Consider the following 18,159-nt stretch of genomic DNA (forward strand, 5'->3'; position numbering starts at 1 on the left):
TCTAGTACTTGAATTGTTTAAGTTTGCAAATATTTGGACAATGGATTTTGGATAGTGGATGTTTTAGTTTTGAAATTGAATTTTGAGGATTTTAGATTTGTTCCGCTACTCTGAACATGTATTTGGTAATTGGTAACTTCCGATTACAAGATAATTGTTTGGGTCAGGTTACACTGTAAGCCTTCGGGTTTGAAGTGTGAAATGACCGTCACGCCCTTGGAGTGGGTCTTGGGGCATGACAGATAACATTCCATTATATGATAGAAAACATTACAAAGGACAAAAATAAAAACAACTATTATGTCTCGAAATATTACATAATTTCGTACTCTTTATATCTCTATCTAAACCATTTTAATCCATTGGGTGTCTCCTATATGTTTAGTCTTTATAGGCTCATATCCCTCTTATATTCTCCTCATGGCTTCAAAAATTTATGAAAGTATCTCTACTAGCTTTCCTAATTTTACAGTGAATCTAATTACAATCACATATAAACTTATAAATATTTTATATAATATTCCTTCTACAAAAGGAAATAGATTTCAAATAAGAATTGGATACACTTCCCAACAATTTTTGCCTTGAATCAAATTTCATTAAGTCAATCTTTTATCTCTCTATAATATATGGTTTCCTTGTACACCTTGCTCTCTCCATATGTCACAATTCCCTTTGTGCATTGCAATCTTGTCTTATGTCAACTTGGTTGGGCCAACCATCCCTACCTTCACCAATAAGTTATACCATAAAAAAATATTACAAATGACACAAATAAATATAACTATTCCAAAATACCATGTCTTTCACTTTTTCTCACATTTACATCCTAAATTGCAAGTCCTCTTACTCCATCAAATGTTTCTTCCTCTTTCTCACACCTATATCCTATCCGTATAGTATTTTCAAGTTCATATCTCTCTCATAACTTGTTCCTCTCATGGTTTCGAAAATTTATAAAAATATCCTTACTAATTTTCCTTATTTTATGAGGAATCTAATTATAATCACATAAACTTTGGAAATATTCTATATAATATTCCTTCTACAAAAGAAAATGTATTCTAGGAGTTTTTATGGCCTTTCCAATTGAAACATATTGGACCAGTTGCCTTCCGCTTGGATTAACCTGCCAACTCTAAAATCCACCCAGTTTTCGACGAAGTGGGACATGTTTAGGCCATTTGGGATGCGATTGATGTATGGATTGGGAAGGGAGGTCCACACGCAGGGAACTGGTGAATACATTATGTGGGCATGCGCATAATTTGAAGTTGCAGATGGCTGTGGGGTGGAGACTGGGAGCGAGGGGGTTGAGAACTTGAGGTTAGAATTTAGAAATACCCCTACGCCCAGGATGTTCTGTGCTTGAAGAAGCTGGCTGAGAATTTCATTGACGTGTTGATCAGAGACTGGTTGAAATCCTCATCTGGGGTCTCCATTTTTGTGGACCCTTGAAAGTTGTAGCAGACAAAGTTAACGGTGTTTTACGAAAGCTCCCATACACAAAACTATGGTTGAAAACATGGTATTCTTATTCTTAAGTGGTGCGTCTGTCACACGAGAATGAGAACAACATCCCTAAGCCCTTTCTCACTATTGATTAAATCATCATATATTTCTTGCTATTCTCGCATTTCAATCGGCTAGTATACATACATACTGATTATTCATGACCAACACAATTGACTGGCTAAGAACAAAAACATAATACAAATTTACTAGTTGCCATAATGGAAATGATAGAGCTCAATTGCTGTTTACAATGACTAGGGACCATACATCAAACTCATATTTAGTTGTAAAACATTCAACAACCACTAGTTGCCTAAACCACTTACCCTGCAAAATCAATTCCAAGCTCTTCTTCCGATCTATTATATGCTTCATTTTTGCTTTAAGTCTAACATAAACCCCAAAAGAGAAGGAAAAAAAAAACCCAGTAAAACCGTTCTATATAATTCGTTTGTAGTATCAGGAGACTGAATGCCTCCTGTTTCTGGAGGGTGTGGATTTGGCTTCTTCTGGGTTGGCAGAACCAGAGCTCCCTGATGAATCTGATCCGCTATTCTCACCTTGTCCCGATTTGCTTGACCAGAGTTTGGTGAAGATCTTCTTTGACATGAGCAATCCTTTCATTTTGTTAATGGCAGCCTTGTCGATGCTGCCTTTACTGTCTCCACCGTTACGATCACTTGCTCCCACTCCATTGCCCAACCTTAAGGAAGCTAGCTCCCCCTTGAGGGCCTTGAGCTCCTCCAGAGTGGCCACAGCATCCCAGTCTTCTTCTGTGTTGGTTGTTACTGACCTTGAGCTGCCGTGGGATGCACTGTTTAGATCCTTGATGCCTTTAGGTAGGTCAGGGGTGCTGCTGCCTGATGTAGCGGTGGCCCGGACCTGCTCAAAAAAGAGTACCTGCACAACTACCCGCAAGGGGAGTCTCTCATTCTGCACTGCATGCATGCATGCATCAACTGATAGCTTCTTGCAGTCCATCAGCCTGCAAATTCTCTTCCTTTCACTCTTGCTGATCCCAGGGTGCTCCTGCATTACAATTATAAATCAGTAAGTAAATATATATAAGCCTGATCAACTAAATGTTGTAAGTGTTATCTTCTGGAAATTAATTCTCTTATATTATAACATATTAATCTAAAATAGTTTCCTTCTAAGGTATTGTTTGATTGCATCGCTTGTTATATTAGAAAACACAAAACTGGCAATATCACAGAAAATGGCTATTTCGTTCACCCCCAACAAAAATGAGCCTCGAGTAATGCCAAATGCCAGCAGAAGTTGGTCCACAGATTTTATGCAGTATCTTAAGTTTCGTGAAGAAAAATATTAAAACAAGAGCTTGCCACAAACAATCAGTGCACATAGGAACTATAAAGATATAGCAGCAATTTTCATTTGATATATTCTAATGAGTTTCTAAGGTTATGCTTGGCTTTGAAAAGTACTAATGAAAGAAAAAAAATGTAAGAAAAATGATTCTCTCGTTTGGTTTTGAATATAAAAAACACAAAAGAAAGTCAAATATAATTAAAATGAATAAGAAACTTATATATTTTTAAATTATTCAATCTTTCTACAAGAGAGTTAAATAAGTAAGATGAGTTTGAAGTACAATATAAAAATAATTTATTAACTTTTAATCTATTTTTCATTTTTCTTTACTTATTCTTTCCTTATACTTTTCCTCTCTATTTTATTTCCTTACATTTTCCCTCAAACTTTATGAGAACCAAACATAGCCTAAAACAAAAGCCTATTCCAGGTGAGACAACAGCGTTTTCATTATTCCCTATTATGGGTTTTAAGATGAAAAATAAATCAAAAGGTGTCATGCAAAAACAAAGTTAGTTGAGTCTCATAATGTAAATCAAGAGCAGAATTTTGAGAAACTGTTACCTTGAGATACATGTCAATGGCTCGGTATAGACCGTCATGAGCTGGTCGAGAGAAACCAGAGACCAGCTCTGCTAGTCAACAAACTTTGACAGAGGTAGATTTGGGTCCTTGGCAATTTCAGCAAGGTACCCATCCACCAGCTTTGCCACCATCAGTTTGGAAGCATCCGATAAAATCCCTGGCCTTCTTACTTCCTGAAGCTCATGGGCAGCTGTTGATTCAATCTCAGCATCCTGCTCTTGCATCAGAAACTCCTCTACTATTTGCTGTACTGTATCAACATCATACCTTGCAGTTTCCCCTTCTGGTGCTCTTATCAGGAGATCATTCACAGAGGCTTCCTCCAGTTGCTGCCCTATTCTCCTCACCAGCTCTCTCTTTGCTCTCTCTCCTGAATCCATAAAAATGGCAGCTTTTAACAACTTGAGCAAGAAACTACAGGAGACACTGCATTTATCTGCAGGTAAAAGCCACACAATTGTATCTACTGTTGATCTAAACTTGGCCGTATCTCCATTTGGGATCATGCCCTTGGAGAAACCTGGCAGCCTTTTGAGAGCAAATGCTTTCAATGCTTCTCCAATCACTTCATGAGAAATCACTGCTTGTGTTTTGATACTCATTATAACACGCTTGTACAAATCAATTTCAAGCTCACAAAGGTCCTCAACCCACCAGTCCTTTGGAACCACTGGACGGTTTCCAACACCATTCCATTTTGGATCAGTACCATTTTCCTCTGGGAGCTTCTTCCGATTATAGGTATAGGACCAATCCACCCTGGAAACATCAATGGAAGCTTTGGAAGCTATAGAGTCAATGCAGTGGCTGATCACCTTGAGGTCCTCGGACAACGGTAAAAGAGACTTTGTGGTTTGAAGAACAATGATAGAATCCTTCCAGCTACGAAAAATGCTAGAGTTAAGGAAAACTTCAATTTTGTAGATGAGGTTCCCTTTCTCAATAGTCTCATGCATCCCTAGATACTCAGCTGCGCAACGAGCTGCAACAACATTATAAGCATTGAGGGTGACAGTCATACCATAACAGAACTTGGCACATATCTCAAAGGCAGAGGGCCCGCCAGGAATATCAGGAATGTGGACTTCATCACTGTTTCCGTCATTTGTGGCTGCAACCAATTTTTGCAAGCACTCACTCTTGGACAGTAATGGAAACTACAGAACCAGAATTCAGTTAAGAAATAGTATGAGATTAACGATCTTGAGAGCTGTGTCATTTAATGCATGTGCCTAGTATCAACATAATTGGGTGTCATATCCAACACAGTTTAAAACCTATATCAAATAACAAACTCAACATGAAGCTAAGCCTATGCTAGCTTTGTTTTAGGCTTGGCTTATGAGGATTGCAGCAGAACTCAAGCCAAGTAACAAGTTCTTGTTGTTTTAACTCAGAACAACCCAATCAAATTACTGACCAAGAATAGCCCCATTGACTAATTGGCATATGCAGAAATGAGTGATTAGAGTTAAATGGATTGCATTATGAAATTATAAAATGACATTGATGCAGGTTGATGCCCAAAAGAAATCATGTGCCAGAATGGCATCAAGTGAGCACAGTTTTCTGTGTCATGTAGAAAAATGCAAAAATTATAGTTTGGTCATCACATGGTAAAAGGTGCACACATTTCTATGTAGATCAACAGATCAACACACCTTATGCAGATAAAACTTCACCTCCCCTACATTAACCACAATGTCAGTTGCCAACTCTGATGCCACATACCTGCACATGTGAATATTCATCTGGTAACGTAGTCAATGCAATTTCATAAGTAGAGACGATTTAATGTACTATGCCATCGATTTTTCTTTTTTCTTTTTTTTTTTTAGCTAATAAACTTGTGTTAGAAGGGTCTTTTAAAAAATTCATGACTTCGTTTGATTTATAAGTGAGAACAACCAAATGGAATCTTATGTTTTTGTTTACTTATTTTATTTGATACAGAGAAAAAGGACAGGAGACGGATGTACAATGTACAGTCACATCAAACAATAATTTTTTTGAAGCACATGAAATATATGATGTCACCCGCATGAAATTCTCAGCACTTTTCAGAAAAAACAGAATCTGTTGCCACATCTAGATTTCAAGACAGACCATTAATGGAGCCACAGAAAGAGAACCGAGGTCTGTTTGTTTTGGAAAAAAAGAAATCATGGAAAGGGTGGGTATCAAAGCTGTTAGATGAGAAATGTGCCATTATAATTGCTTTGGTGTACTATGTTGTTAAGTACCATGTAATGTGAACAACCTCACATGTGAACTACTAGACAATCACCAGCAAAGCTGCCTCCAAAGATATAATTTAATTTTCTAGAACCATTTCTTGAATATCTGAGTTTATTTACAGGAACTGCCCAGTGAAAAAAAAATAATAGTATTAATAATTTGGGCATGTTATTACTGAACTAATTTAGTCCTCTGATCTTTTACACAGCAGTTCATCCTGATTCGCTAGGAACTCTTCTTGTCTTGCATGTGTCAACAATATATATCCCTCTCTAGGGTGAGACTATTCCACATGTTATGAGGCAGATGGTGGTCATAGACAAATGAATGGGAGAACAAATACACAGAAAGCAAGACTCTAGCAACCAAAACTATGACACCATGGTACATGATTAGTTATTTCTGAAAGTTCAATCTTGATTACAAAACTACCTAGAGGGAGGTAAAGACATAGTTCAAGCAATATGTACTCCAAAATTACAACAAAAGTTTATCAATTTCAATAATTCAATCAATGATAAGTGAAAATAATCATGCACTGCATAATAACAACCGATATACGTGGAAAAACCACCTATAAAGTCTCCCTTTGCCAATATAAAAGACCACGGATCAAACTATTGTAGAACAAATCCTCTAAATATGAAAAGAAGGTACATGGTTTTACCTGATCCAAATGCACTTACTTCCAAGGGTCTTATATCAATCAACACATAAATTTTTCTTTCACATCCTTGATACAACCAACTCCTTAGCATATCACCTCAACATGGTGTTGAGGCTAATGGATTGATGCACCATCTTGTTTTTCCCCCTAAAGGACTTCTAAGAAAGTTCTTGAAAGATATAGAGAACTAGAGTGATAGCGAAGAATAATGGCTTTGAGATCACATGCATAGTTTTTAGTCTAGAATGCTAGGTTTTTCTATCAAAACCCTAATTGGATATTTGGAGAAGGTTTTTACAAGGTAATTTTAGCAAAAAATCTGATAAAATTCCAAAAATCAAGCTTAAAAATACAGAATAGAAGAGTCAACACTCAAATGTCTTGCAGGGGCCGGTTTGAACTTGATGCGGACATTTAAACATCCAACAAGAGGACCTTTGAACGTCTATGCATTTTTCTCAATTTTTCCATCTGATTTTCATACTTTTCTTTCAATTTCAAACTTCTTTATATACCAAACCATTTCTCATACCCTAATGCACCGAACACGTACATACCTCAAATGAAGTTAATTCTCAAGTTACTTGAAGTCAACCGGTAAAACCCTCAGAACATATGACATGTTGAATTCAATGCAATAATGGAACAAAATTGTCAACTTAATCTAATGCATCAACAATTTCAAAAGTTTAAGACCTTTTTTTTTTTTTGATAGGTAAAGTAAATTCATTAAGAGCCAATAGGCTAGAGAAAGGGTATACACACAATATATCAAATACAAAGAAGCAAAAAGCAAAGGGACAAACAAGCCTGACCCTTACTTGGTGGCTAGCCAGTCTACGAAATCTATCAAAGACAAAGTGTGTTCCTCTATATACACCCTAGCCTAATTCACAAAAGTGTACAAAAAAATGGATTTAATATCTTGATCGTTCCTCTCAATATCATCGAAGACCCTCCTATTCCTTTCTTTCCAGATAGTCCACATCAAGCAGAAGGGGGCAGCTCTCGAAGCTTTCTCCCTTTTCTTACCCACAAAAGATCCATGCCAACCCAAGAGGTTTTTTTTCACAAAAGAGTGCATCACCCATTGCACCCCAAAAAGGGAGAAGATCAGAAGCCATAACATTCTGGCTTTCTCGCAAAACAGAAGAAGGTGATCTGTGGTTTCTTCCTCATATTTACATAAAAAAACACCTGTTGGGGATGCTCCAACCAAATCTCTTCAGGCGGTTAGTGGTGAGCAACCTGCTCCAAGCCGCCTCCCACCCAAAGAAGCTAGCCCTAATTGGAACCCAAGGCGTCCAAATTGTTCTAGCTGGGAAGGGAGGCTTTGTGCCCCTTGAGAGTAAGCTATAAAAAGACTTGACAAAAAAGGTCCCATTCTTGTTCTCTTTCCACCGGAGCAAATCATCCACACCTCTTCTAATGGTCAAAGGATGAAGCTTGCTTAATAAGCTTTCTACTTCTCCCACCTCCCAATCATTAAGGTGTCTATTAAAACGAAGCCCCCAGCTACCCCCAACTTCGTCTTCCTCCCAAGCCTCAACAACCCAACCTTCTTTGTTGACGGAGAGATTAAACAAGATGGGGAAAGCTTCTTCCAGAGATTGATTTCCACACCACAAGTCCTTCCAAAACTTCACTCTAGTGCCATCCCCTATGATGAAGCGGGAATGAGAACGAAAGTTCTCCCAACCTTTCTAATGGCCTTCCAAACCCCCACCCCATAACGGTCTCTTACACCTTTGGAGCACCATCCCCCCTCTTGAAGGTCATACTTACTAGAGATAATTTGCTTCCATAGGGACTCATTCTCATTCACAAATCTCCACAACCACTTCCCAAGAAGGGCCTTGTTAAAAGTAGCTAGATTGCGAATGCCTAAACCTCCTTCCTTTTTAGCAGCACAAATAGCCTTCCAACTCACCAAGTGAGGTTTATTCTCTAAGGCTCCACCGCCCCATAAGAAATCCCTTTGGATCTTTTAAAGCCTTGCACACACCCTCTTGGGGATCACAAAGAGAGAAAGGAAGTAGGTTGGGAGGCTAGAGAGGGTGTTTTTTAGCAAGGTAAGACGACCACCTTTGGAGAGGTATTGCCTTTTCCAAAGAGACAACCTTTTCTTGAATCTTTCTTCCATTGCATCCCACAACCTAGTGGATTTGTAAGGGGCTCCAAGGGGAAGACCCAAGTAGGAGGTAGGTAAACTCCCTATCTTACATCCCAAGACCGATGCAAGAGTCTCCATAGGAATGCCTTCCCCCACTGAGATGGCCTCCGTTTTGCTCAGATTGACTTTTAATCCTGAAATCGCCTCAAACCACATGAAGGTCTAGCTAAGATATTGCAACTGATCTGCATTAGCATCACAGAAAATTAAGGTGTCATTGGCAAACAAGAGATGGGACACGAACAACCCCTTTCTTCCTCTTCCTCCCACTCTGAAACCAAAAATAAAGCCCCCATTTCTTGCACAAGACAACAATTGGTTAAGAGCTTCCATGGCAAAAAGGAAAAGATAGGGGGATAAAGGGTCGCCCTGTCTTAATCCCCTAGAGCTACGAAAGAAGCCCGAAGGGCTTCCATTGATGAGGATCGAGAAGGTAGCCGAAGAGCACACCATTTCATCCAATTAATCTATCTATGCCCAAATCCCATCTTAGACACCACATCCATGAGAAAGTCCCAATTGACATGGTCAAAAGCCTTCTCAATGTCCATCTTGAGAAGGAGGCCCGGGATGTTGTCTTTCAATCTAGAATCAAGGGCTTTGTTAGCAATAAGAACAGCGTCAAGAATCTGTCTCCCATGGACGAAAGCATGTTGAGAATCAGAAATCACCTCCCCCCATCATTGATTTCAGTCTATTGGCAAGGGCTTTGGCAAGCAATTTGTACACACTCCCTACCAGGCCGATTGGTCTGAAATCTTTTAGGTCTTCGGTCCCCTCCTTAGGAATGAGCAAGAGGAACGTGGAGTTTAAGCTTCTTTGGAAGGTCCCATGGAGGTAGAACTCTCTAAAGAGACCCAAAATCTCTAGTTTAACAACGTCCCAACAAAAACAACTAGAAGGCCATTGTGAAGTCGTCCGGCCTAGGGCTTTGTCACCACAGAAGCTGCTTAGGGCTGCAAAAATTTCTTCCTCAGAAAACATAACTTCTAGGCTGTTGGCCAAGCCTTCTCCCAGCTCCTTGAAGTTAAGGCGATTGATACTAGGCCTCCAATCCCTAGAATCTGAGAGAAGGGACTGGTAGGCTCTACAAACACCTTTTTTTATATCTTCCAAGGAAGAGAGATTCACCCCATTCACTTTAATTTTAGACAGGAAGTTCCTCCTTACCCTAGCATTGGCCATTTTGTGGACATATTTGGTATTTTTATCGCCTTCTCTTAACCAAATTTCTCTTGACTTCTGTCTCCAAGAAGTTTCTTCCAGAAGAGCTCATTTCTTATAGTCCTCAAGAGCTAGATTTTTAGCCTCCACATCTCCAGGAGTAAGAGAGTTCTCATTCTCCTTGGCCTCCCACCGCTGCAGGCGGGAGAAGACCTCTGCTCTATTGAAAGAAACGTTGCCTACCACCTCCTTGTTCTAGTTTTTCAGGTCCTTCTTAAGTGCTTTGAGCTTCTCAGCAATGCAATGGCTGCTATAGCCTTCGACAAAATAGCCATTCCACCAGCTTCTTACTAGGTCTTTGAAACCATCTATTTTCAGTCACATATTTTCAAAACGGAAGGGGCTTTTGCCTGAAGAGAATCCACCAGCTTCTAGAACTATGGGGTTGTGATCAGAGACCAAACGAGGGAGAGCAGATTGTGTGATGGCAGAGAAGTGGTCCTCCCATTGGTCCAAGATCAGGAAACGGTCCAATCTAGAGGCAGCTTGAGAGTTCAAACCCCCTATCCAAGTGAAAGGACCTCTAGCAAATCCCTCAGCCCCAGCTCCCCTATCACCTCTGTAAATCTCCTCATATCAACTGTGAGTCTATGGGCATTTCTTCTTTCTTCTGGAAATCTTACAACATTAAAGTCCCCTCCTATGCACCAAGGGTCTTCCCAAAGGCCACGGATGGCTCCAAGCTCCTCCCAAAATTCTTCCTTTTCGCTGCCTATCACTGGCCTGCACACTGCAGAGAAAATCCAATAGAAGCCATCAACACAGTTTCTAAAATGAACAGAGATGGAGTACCCCCCACTTTCTACCTCCAAATTCTCCAAGACTTTGTTATCCCAGAAGAGAAAGAGGCCTCCTGCCGTGCCCCTAGCGTCCATTGAAGCCCAATTAAGAAATCTTCCTACTCCCACACTTTTTACCATTTGCAGAGAAACTTCTTTCACTTTCGTTTTCTCCAAGAGGCAAACCAAATCTGCTTTTTGATTCCTCACCACTCCCTTAATCAGTTTTCTTTTTTCACAATCATTAAGCCCTTGGACGTTCCAACAGAGAATTTTAATTCTCATTAATCAATTGGAATCAAATCCCAAGAGCTCTGACCGGATTTTTTTGTTATCCCTGATGTCCCCCCATAACTAACAGAGCATTCCAATCTTTTTAACTCTCTTTCAAAGCGGGTGGTGCAAGATTTTTTCCTCTTCCTTCTCTTGCAGAGGGAGTTACTTCCAGTCCTCAACTTCAATTTCTTAAGCAAGGCCAGAATTTCGACTTCATGACCTTCGACATGCATTCCCAAGACTTTGCTAAAATGAAATAGTTTGGAGAGCTCCTCTTCTGACCATCCTTCTTCGCACGGGGGAGCAGTCGACAGGTCTCTCTGCTTCGCCACATCTTTTTCCGGATCAGAGCTCAAGGCTTCAGTTAGAACCACTGTTGACCCATCTCTGAGCATCATGGACAAAGGGTTCGGTGTCGCTTCCTCTTCCTTGTCGTCAATTTCAACAGACCAGAGCAAGGTCCCCTTCCCCTCTCAACCATGCATACAAAGATAGCCCTAATAATTTAACTCATACAATATAACTCCATGTTTGTGCAATGACTAAGCCTTGCTTCATGTGACCATGCCAATTCAACAACCTTTGTCCAATCTTCTTCCATCACATTGGGTGCTACTTTTAGGTTATGATACATTTCCAATTCCATAGTTCTATCATTTTCGAACCTTCTATCTTAACATTCCTATTTCAATTATGTACATTTTATGCCTCATTGGATTTTCCAATGAATCAAATTTGATATTGCAAAGTCCACCCAAATTAGATTGATGTACAACACCAAATACATTGTTGAGTTTATTTTTGTATTTTATAGAGAAAGATCTCTTGCCCTTCTTGCTTTTCACTACATGTTCAATCATGACAATCACACCAAACTTCACTCCCCACTGCTTTTATTATTACCTCCATGAGGACTAGTACTAACCTCCAAACCTTCCACCCTAGCTCCTCAACTAGCCCCATAAGGAAGTAGCATGGATGGTTCTATAAAAGACAAGTGTCCTGTTGTGCGTTGGGGAGTGAGAAATGATGGATGCTGAATGCAAAATAATTTGTGAACAATTATATGCTTTCTAGATATGCTTATGATACAGCTAGAATATGACATGATTAAAAACTATTTTTTGGAAAAACAAAACTAAGGTTCTCATGAAATAATGAAAATGCCCCTTCAGTAAGTGTATAAATGAGGCTTCTTATAAACTAAGGGAAAATGTGTGACAGAGGGTTTCAATTGCATGAAGCCTCTCTACTTTCACAATTGAAGAGAGGGAGATAACGAAATAGCTTCTTGTCAAATTTGATTTTAAAAATTAATTCTTTTTTCCAACATTAGCAATTGTTATGAGTCAACAATAGTATTTTAGATAGATGAACCAAAAACTTATAATTGTTAGTTATATACACTTAACTCGTACACGTGTGAATGCGTGTGTATCACATCATTATCAGAATCCAGATGCAACCTTATTTTATTTTATGAAATCTGTTGCATCAGTGTCCGTAAAATATCCTCTCTGCATCCTGGACAATATATCCATAATATTCTTCCATCTCTCCACCAGGCCTATAAAATGCCTAACACTAGTTATTTCTTTCAACACCAGAATAACCCAAATGAACTACCTTATTCATTGCCATCTCCACATTAAACCACTGTTACTGAATCTAAACACCACTTCAGCCACCATCACCAACCACTACTGCTTCTATTCTCACCCACTGAAATACAATCACAACCCATCATTGAGACCACCACAATCTACCTTGTCCAATAATGTCACTCCGCCCCATATTCAAATTCACTTTTACTGGAAGATGGACCACTGTGGTATATTAGATAATAGCAGCCACATGATACTGCTTACATTCAAATAGGATACAGTGCATTAGTTTACTTAATTGGAATGTGATATACTGGTTTCAATAGGTCTCTCTTTACTAGCAGAGGAGGTGTTAAAGGATCATTTGAGCATTATCAACAAATGCAACAGAGGATATTGTTTTAGGTTAGAGCTGTTCACATTGTTACTTTGCCTCACATAAAGGAAAGCAGAAGGAACATCAAGAACAAAATTTCCAAATCTCTAAATTTAGAGTTCTGTAACTGTTGTATCATATATGCAAAATGCAATCCAGATGATTGATACCCCAGGTATACATACATTTTCATGGTAAGAGGTATAGTGCACCATTCCACCCCTGAAAACCACTGCCACCTTTGATGTTCCTTGATAGAATCACCCCTCTCCAATGCCATTAAACCCACTGTGCTTAACCTGCCATCTTCAAAGACCACCATGCTGGTCAATTTTTTGCTACCAAAATTACAACAATTACTAACAACCAGCTCCCATTTCTACCTAAAAAACACCACATCAACTACCACAATCTATATTTCGCTGCCACCATTGTTAATCATAACCACAAGATGTGGCTTCTTACAGATACAATTAACTTAGGAGTCCCTTGTATAAAAAAATTAAATCGTAAAAGAGTTGAAATTATATCACATTTCCAAATAGATGTAGTTATAAATCATAATTAAGTCTTTCCTGGAAATGCTTTTGGTGGGTTACTCAAGTAATATGTAGTGATCTCACTGTACTGATGTTAATCCTCTTTCCCCAGAACTTGTTTGATTATCCTTTCCTGATATGGCTTTTAAGCAAGAAAGCCAACTAGCATGCAAAGGTGTATATATTTCAGGCAACTCTGCCGTTCTCACCAGTTCTAGTTCTGTAATGGACAACATTTGCTCTATTCTACTTAGAGTATCTTCTAGTTGTTGGCTGAAGGCACAATTTTCTTCATTTTATTTTTAATATCACATCAGAGGTGTTCTCTTAAATGGATTAGCATCAAAGATGATATCCTCATTCATATGACACATTTGCCTTGTAATCAAAGCCAAATACTTTATTTCCATGTCTTTTTGAATGAGCAAAGCAACAAGCTTTCATCCAGGCACAAACAACCAGTCCAGGGATTGACTAGGTGTCCAATATACCAGAGGCCTAAAGCATCCCTATAAAATTCAGAAGCAGATCCAATTCCAGATCTTTGCCAGATATAATATAATCTATATCACTTCTAAAGGAAATCAACTTTTTTCTCCAAAGCCCATGATTGAATAAACTTCCCCAATTTCTGTACTGATACCACTAAACAAGATCTAATGTAGTTAATACATAGATCAGGCTTCTTATTAATTCTTTCATATGTGCCACTAAATTAGCCTTTAAGTTACAAAAATATGGTAAGCACGGATAAGACAAACTAGGTCCTCATTTATAATGATGATATTTCCTCCAAACATTCTATTTAAAGTATTGGGACATAATCATTTTACCATCCCTTCTAAGGAATCTTATACTTAAAATTGCATCACCAAGCCCAAAATCCTTCAGTTGGAATGCACAAGTGATTATTTACTTGACTAATAAATTGAATGCTTAAAACAAAGATAATAATCAACATCAAGGGTCATTATTACATAGTGTCTCCTTGTTCCCCTTCCAGATGTCCAACCATGTTCAATTCCAGAATGCAGTAAGCACATCTAAGTGAGAAATGATATGTAAGCAATACTTCTCAAAGGAAGTGCAGATATAACCTTAAAGCAATTACCTGCACCCAACAATTGGAACTGCTAAAAGTTTTGTAACAAACTTTCTGAACTTTTGATATAAAGTCTCAACATCCCATCAAAAAAAGCTATTAGCAAATTCATGCTAAATCATGAAGCCATCACAATTAAAATAACTGAGCACTTCCTTCCAGACCTCGAAGTTCTCCAGAAATGGCTCACAAATGCCAAAAGAAGAATATAACATAAAAGGATGCAAGATTACAATCAGGTCTAGACAAATTGACCAATCCTTTTTGGGGGCAGTAAGATGGACTGAGTGGAACAAGGATGAACCGGTTGTGCTCATAGAGCCTGCTGGCATATTTCATTTTAACCAATGAAGTGACTAGCAGACACCAACAAAAGCCCAAAATAGACCTTGGACATTATTTTATCTTACTGAATACTGAAATATCCTAGATAAGAACGTAAATTTTCAAACTGCTTCAATGGCCCTAGATTAAGCATGAAAAAAAGTTGCAGAACTACAACAAAAGAGGGTACAGTGAAGAGAATTTCAATGTGCAGAAAACAATGGAGACAAGGAAGATGGTCAACATCAAAGCTTATGCCAAGTGAAACCAAATGCATCATGATAAAACATCAACATAAACAACTTCAGAGAAATTAAAAAAAAAAAAATGACGATAAAAATAGCTAAGGCTGCAAAAGATCTCACCTAACACTGTTTCCATCAGTCTGAAAGGAATCTGGCTTTGATCCAAGCTTCATAAACTTCATCTTGGCAAGCAGCGGATCCACTTATGATTCTCCTCCAATACTTCAAACCAGGTGTCCCCAAGACTCAAATAATCACTGCAAAATCAGATATCTCATGGTTGCCATGGCACACTCCTGATGATCCAAGTTTGCCTGAATGGAGAAATGATTTCAGAGAGACGTAAAGGAATCCCCCAGGTGTGGGGACCAGATTTCCGAATGTGCCCAACTTTCACAGTTTCAAGGGAAGAAAAAGGGATCAAAGAGAGGATATATGCCACAACTATGACCGAATCTTGACCAGAATGGAGGTAAAGAGTCTGTGTGAAAGAGAGAGAGAGCAAATGGGGTAGTGCAATTTTTTAAGCAGGGGTTCTCTTAAATAACAAGAGAGCCAGAGAAGTGATTGTTTCCTTGGTCGACGGCAGCGCCCACGGACCCCGGGTGCACCCAGTCAGCCAAGGAGACATAGCCAACAGACTCTCATCACTAAATAATACTCAAACCAGAGACACCCACAAGCACAAATCTGACTCCACCCTCACCCCCTCCCTATTTCTTTATCTTTCCCTCTCTGATTTCTCTGTTTCTTTGTTTTCTTTTTTAAAGCTTAAAAAGATCAAAGATTCACACCACCAAGACCCTCTTGTGTGCTGTTTAAAGTTTCAAGTTCCAAACCCTATATATAATTATATATATTTTCTTTTTACCGTTGAAGTTTGAAAACCTGCAACAGAAAACAGCATCTCGGTATCAGTTGAAGAAACCACCAAAACGGTAGACAACAAGCATCTTATCTTCATATGAATATAAATGAGAAGGATCACAATATAAAGTAAAATATTAATGAACAATCCAACATCACCAACCAACAAAATGGTTCCAAAAACGTGAAGCGGAATTGAAATCTGGGGAACAACATATCAGAATCAACTCAGAGATATTCATAGAGATTTATGCCTAAAATGTAGAGGCCAACGTCATGCTGTGTTCATACAAATTGAAATCGCGAAACCCCACATGAAATTCTGCACACAATCAAGCTGAAAACAAAAGACAAAGCCCAAAATCCACTCTCCGTGTAAACCACAACAAAACCCAAGACCCTTTTAAGCTGATATCAAATCTATAAACTCATAAACCCATGTAAAAATACTAACAGGCATCAACTCTCAAATCCGTATGGGTTGCATGAAAGAATGTAGAAAATAGAAATAGAAGAAAACCCATTTGAAATGGAGTGAAATCAAAGACAACTGACTCTGTACAACCCAAACCAGAATCATCTCAAAAGGAGAAGCAAACAACCAAGAGAGAGCAACCAAGAGTGAAAAAGTAAAAGAGTCACCCAAAAATCTACACCAACAGCTGTGCCAAGTGCCAACCCTCTCACTTCTCACTGAAGAAAGTAGAAAGAATCAAACAGTGAAGTGCAGAGAATAGTGCCAAGCTATAGAGTCCATGCATGAATAAGCACTAAGCATGCACAAGTCTGGTGGACCAGACGCACCACCATGAGATTGGCTCAGACCCACGAAAACCGAAAGCTAATGAAACAACCCAAAAGTCCCCATCACAGGAAACAACCAGCTTCTGCCCCGCCCTAAACTCACCGTTTTGGAAAATGTCCAATCACCTTATTATCAACTTCTTTTCCATATTTTTTTTTTCCATATATATATTTTTTTTTGAATTCTTTCTTCAAAGTTCCCTTTTTTTCTCTTTCTTTTTTGAAAACAAAACAAAAATCAGGCACATTTTGCAGGGTATATCGTATACCCTAATAACTAATTGAAACTTCCAGATTTCTCATCATCTCCCCCCCTTTTTTTTTCCCATTCACCAAACGGGGAAAAAGGAGAAAATTTTCTTTGTACATGAGAATAGCCATTTATTTAACTTTCCTCAGTGTTTAATTATGGTGAGAAAGTGAAAAAATGTGGGTGCAATCTGCGATCTGCACGCCAAGCTGACACTCAACTTTCTCAGTTTCTTGCACCCTCTTTAACGTTGAGTCCTTTATGAAATGACCCTTTACTTGTGTCCTAATTCACCCATTTTCCCATTTCTTGTGCTTCCGGCAACCTTCATAAATTCATAACTTGTTCACCCCTGTTTTCTCTATCTGGATCATCTCCAATTTCTTTTTCTCCCTGATCAAGTTAAAATACATTCAATGTTTTCTTTCTACATGATTCATTATTTCTGAATATTTTGAATTTTCTAATAAAAGTATCTTCCTCCTAATTTGCTTTGACTTTAATGTCTAACCAAACTCAGAAGTAGAGTTATTAAATAGGAAGAAATAGCTTCATCCAACTCACTGCAGCTTAACCAAGATTGACTATTGGAGAAGCATATACCCTCAAATTCCAAGAATCCTCCTCTCCCACCCAAACTCATATAAATTAAAATAAAGAAAAAAAAAATGATGAAGAGCATGGCTGATTATAAAATAAGCTTGGATTTAATCATATTCCCTTAGAACACATCCCTATAATAGTGCTACATTTCTTTAAATTTAGAAAGAGATCAGTCATACCACATTTTAAGGCTCCCATTCTCTCTTTTCCCTAAGAGGGTATGGGTATCTATCTGAGCTCCTTAACACACATGGTGCTGACTGTATCCTTATAAATACAGTTATAAATCCTATGCATAAAATGATACTGATTCCTTGCAAAATACTTCGGTTCCATCTGCTTCATCATGTGGTCAGGGCTTTCCCACATAAGATGGTCAACCCGCAACCTTGTTTTCAAATGGGGTCATGACCTCCTAGTTTTAACCTTTAGAATCTTAGCACTTGATTGTGGACATTTGCTAGTTCTGGAAAATGGTCCCCCATGTTCCACATGTTTTGGCTTGGGTTTTTGGTATGGTTGCCTACATTTATCAAATGGGTTTTCCTTAAACAAATCGTTTCCTCTCCCAACTTGAATGGAAATCCCTAATTTTGAGGAGAATCATCTTGGTATCCAATTCGTAGAGAGAGAGGGAGAGAGAGAGATCTTTC

At 38.6% G+C, this 18,159-nt stretch overlaps 1 protein-coding gene across 1 annotated transcript; it reads right to left on the reverse strand.

Annotated features, from left to right (window-relative positions):
• Positions 1–1,690: 1,690 nt before the first annotated feature.
• LOC117911352 (BTB/POZ domain-containing protein NPY2) lies at positions 1,691–16,449 on the reverse strand. Its single transcript, XM_034825694.1, is given in 6 exon segments — positions 1,691–2,544; positions 3,415–3,488; positions 3,491–4,592; positions 5,097–5,166; positions 15,103–15,870; positions 16,013–16,449. Coding segments are annotated over 5 exon segments (1,878 nt in total). The 5' UTR covers positions 15,165–15,870; positions 16,013–16,449; the 3' UTR covers positions 1,691–1,974.
• Positions 16,450–18,159: the final 1,710 nt, after the last annotated feature.

The sequence above is a fragment of the Vitis riparia genome, chromosome 3 (genome assembly GCF_004353265.1).
Source record: "Vitis riparia cultivar Riparia Gloire de Montpellier isolate 1030 chromosome 3, EGFV_Vit.rip_1.0, whole genome shotgun sequence".
NCBI lineage: Eukaryota > Viridiplantae > Streptophyta > Magnoliopsida > Vitales > Vitaceae > Vitis > Vitis riparia.